This window comes from Glycine soja, chromosome 15 (assembly GCF_004193775.1).
Source record: "Glycine soja cultivar W05 chromosome 15, ASM419377v2, whole genome shotgun sequence".
NCBI classification, from domain to species: domain Eukaryota; kingdom Viridiplantae; phylum Streptophyta; class Magnoliopsida; order Fabales; family Fabaceae; genus Glycine; species Glycine soja.
This window is the reverse complement of record NC_041016.1, coordinates 49,168,149-49,171,708: the sequence shown is the minus strand read 5'-3', so window position 1 is coordinate 49,171,708 and position 3,560 is coordinate 49,168,149. Positions and strand designations below refer to the sequence as shown.

The 3,560-nt window shown below is 34.3% G+C and overlaps 1 protein-coding gene across 1 annotated transcript; it reads left to right on the top strand.

The window, feature by feature from the left end:
• The first annotated feature begins 2,410 nt into the window (after positions 1-2,410).
• LOC114386257 (ATP-dependent DNA helicase pif1-like) lies at positions 2,411-3,335 on the top strand. The gene is made up of 2 exons (XM_028346221.1): positions 2,411-2,471; positions 2,563-3,335. The coding sequence occupies exons 1-2, from the start codon at positions 2,411-2,413 to the stop codon at positions 3,333-3,335; spliced, it is 834 nt and encodes a 277-aa protein (XP_028202022.1).
• Positions 3,336-3,560: the final 225 nt, after the last annotated feature.

The following is a 3,560-nucleotide window of genomic DNA, read 5'->3' as shown; positions in this document are numbered from 1 at the left end:
CCATTGGTAGGACTCGATTCATATAATTAACCAGTGTCCTCTTTATTGACCATAACTTCTTTTACTGACTTCCATCTCTAATCTAGGTACTACCAATGCATGCTCTAAGCTATCTTGGTGTCTCAAGGAAAAATATGACGGTTCTGGTAAATGATGGTCATACTCTGCTATGGAAATTGACCTTGCATGATGCTGAAAATAGGCTACAATGTGTTGCTGAGTCGTGGTACCAATATTTGAGACACAATGACTTTAGTGTTGGAGATGAGATATGCCTCTACTTCAGGGAGATTGTTTCAACAATGGATAGTTGACAGCTACATTATGATTGAGTCTCAAAAACTGAACTATGTTAGAGAACATCAATAGGAACTCAGAGTTGACAAGTACATGAATTTGAATGCCTGTAATAATGAGCTCGAAACACATGGTAATGAGAAAGGAAAGAGAATTATACTACCGAGCTCCTTTGTTGGTAGTCGTAGGTATATGGAATAACTATATTTTGATGGTATGGAAATTTGTGGTCATATTGGATTTCCAGACCTGTTCTTGACATTAACATGTAATCCAACATGGTTAGAAATTCAACGAAAAGCTAGGAAATGAAATCTAAGACCTGATGATTTCCCTGATGTTGTCTCATGAATATTCAAAATGAAGCTTAATCATTTGATGAATGATCTCAAAAGTGGACATGTATTTGGTGTCATTGTTGGATGTAAGTATTTACCACCTCTACCAATCAATTATTCACTTAATTTACAATTATACTTTCAAATACATTAATATTCATGGTGCTTATTATTTCATTGGACTGCGGTTGTTTACACCATTGAGTGGCAAAAAAAGAGGATTGTCTCATGCTCATATTTTAATATTTCTACATCCTTCAAACAAGTATCCAAATCCAAAAAACATTGATAACATCATTTCTGCTGAGATCCCGAATAAGGGCACATGTCCAGAGTTGTATGAATTAGTCAACAAGCATATGATTCATGGTCCATGTGGACTGCCAAATAGGAGGGCACCATGTATGGTTGATGGAAAATGTATTAGATTTTTTCCTAAGAAGTTCTAGCAAGCAACAATTGTTGACCAAGATGGTTTTCCAGTTTATAGAAGAAGAAACAATGGACATATGATTGAAAAGAATGGTATTGAACTTGATAATCGATTTGTTGTGCCATACAGTCCACATCTCCTACTTAAACATAGAGCACACCTAAATGTGGAATGGTGCAATCAGAGTACATCAATCAAATACCTGTTTAAGTACATTAACAAAGGATCCGATCGGATTATAGCAACTATTTTTAATGTGCAAAACCAGGATGACACACAAACTGAAGTTCATGATGAAATTAAACACTATCTTGATTGTAGGCATGTGTCAATCATTTGATGATTTAATACATAATATCTATACACAAATTAGCCCTTGCTATGTATAGACATTTATTATAATCTTCTAAAATGTTACATAATATGTGTATATCTTTTACTATTAATTTGACTAGGTATGTATCTCCACCCGAGGCATGTTGGAAGATTTTTGCATTCCTAACGCATGCACATGCACCAGCAGTTAAACGTCTATATTTCCACCTTGAAAATCAACAACCTGTTTACTGGAAAGATACTCAAGAAATTGGTTCAATACTATCTAAAAAAGCAATCAAAGAATCTATGTTTACAGCTTGGATGGATTCTAATAAAAGATATCTTCATGGTCGGGATCTTACTTATGTTGAATATTTGTCCAAATTCATGTATGCTGCACATTGAAGATGCTAGCAACCAAGAAAATAAGGATATACAATTGGCAGGCTCATATGGGCACCCCCTTCAAGTGGAAAGTTGTTCTACCAGAGAATGATGTTATCTTCTGCTAAAGGATCACAATCTTACAAAGACATTAGAACAATAGAAAATGTGGCATATGGTACATTTAGATAAGCATGCTCTGCAAAAGGTTTTTTAGGAAATGATCAAGAATTTATTGGTGCTCTACGAGAAGCTAACACATGGGGATCTCCACACTTCCTTAGAAAGTTATTTGTAAAATTGTTATTTATGAATACCATGGATAGACCACAATATGTGTGGCAACAAACATGACAATGGATGGCAGATGATATTGTATTTAATCATAGAAGACAAGGTAATTTCAAACAAGTTCAATAATTGCATATCATTCATATGAAACAACTCAAATTTTAAGTAAATATTTTGTCTATTATTCATAGGCATTCAACTATCTGTTAAAGAAGCAAAGCATCTTTGTTTGAGTGAAATTGAAAATCTGCTACAAGGCAATAAGAAAAGTCTTCAAGATTTTTCTTCAATGCCATACCCAATAGGATATGTTGCTAACACACATGGAAATAAGCTCATTTTCAATGAAATGGCTTATGATAAGGAATTATTGCATGCTGAATTCAACAATTACTATTACTCAGTAACAGGTGTGCATAACATATTATAGTTATTCTTAAGTGGTATTCATTATGATCAATCCATATTACTAATTGATGTTGGATACATTACTAAATGCAGATGTGCAGGGTGCTATTTTTTATAAGATTATGCGTGTTGTTGCTAGTCTATTAGGTGAAGTTTATTTTCTCTATGGTTATGGTGGCATTGGGAAGACACTTATATGGAAAACTTTATTATTTGTTATACGGTCTAATGGAGAAATTTTTGTAACAATAGCTTCAAGTGAGATTGCATCATTACTACTGCCCGAAGGAAGAATAACACATTCTAAGTTTGCTATACCAGTGTCCGCAACACAGAATGCAACATGCAATATTCTTCAAGGGAGTGACCTGGCTGAATTGCTAAAAATGACCAAACTAATAATTTGGGATGAAGCTCCAATGTGTCACAAGTTCAGTTTTGAAGCACTGGATAAAAGCTTAAAAGACATCATGCATAATGATATATCTTTTGGAGGGAAGGTCATTGTTTTTGGTAGTGATTTCCATCAAATACTACCAGTTGTGTCAAGAGGTAGTCGGTCTGATATTGTGCATGCAAGTATAAATGCATCATACATATGGGATCATTGTCAAATTCTTAAATTGACCAAGAACACACGTTTGCAAACCAATGCTGCCGATACCAATAGTGACGACCTCAAACAATTTTCTAATTGGCTATTGGACATAGGTGATGGCAAACTTGGAGAACCTAATGATGGTTATGGCGAAATCAGCATTCCTGATGAGTTTCTTATCAAGGACTTTAATGATCCTATGCAGGCAATTGTTGAGACAACATATCCTAACTCATTACAAAACTATAGCAATGTGGATTTCTTGTAGAAAAGAGTTGTTCTAGTCTCTACAAAAGATGTTGTTGATAGTATAAATGATTATGTCATGTCTTTGATACCCAGTGAGGAGAAAGAATATTGTAGTGCTGATAGTGTTGATAAATCTAATGAACTACTCAATCCTGCATTTGGAGTTCTTACAGCTGAATTTTTGAATTCATTGAAAATATCAGGAATACCTAATCATAAGTTAAAAATCAAGTTTGGCACTCCC

Bases quoted from the DNA above. Each gene is read 5' to 3' on its own strand.
- LOC114386257 (XM_028346221.1), top strand. From the start codon at position 2,411: ATGGCTTATGATAAGGAATTATTGCATGCTGAATTCAACAATTACTAT. The intron at 2,472-2,562 runs GTGTGCATAACA...TACTAAATGCAG, and splicing joins TTACTATTACTCAGTAACAG to ATGTGCAGGGTGCTATTTTT.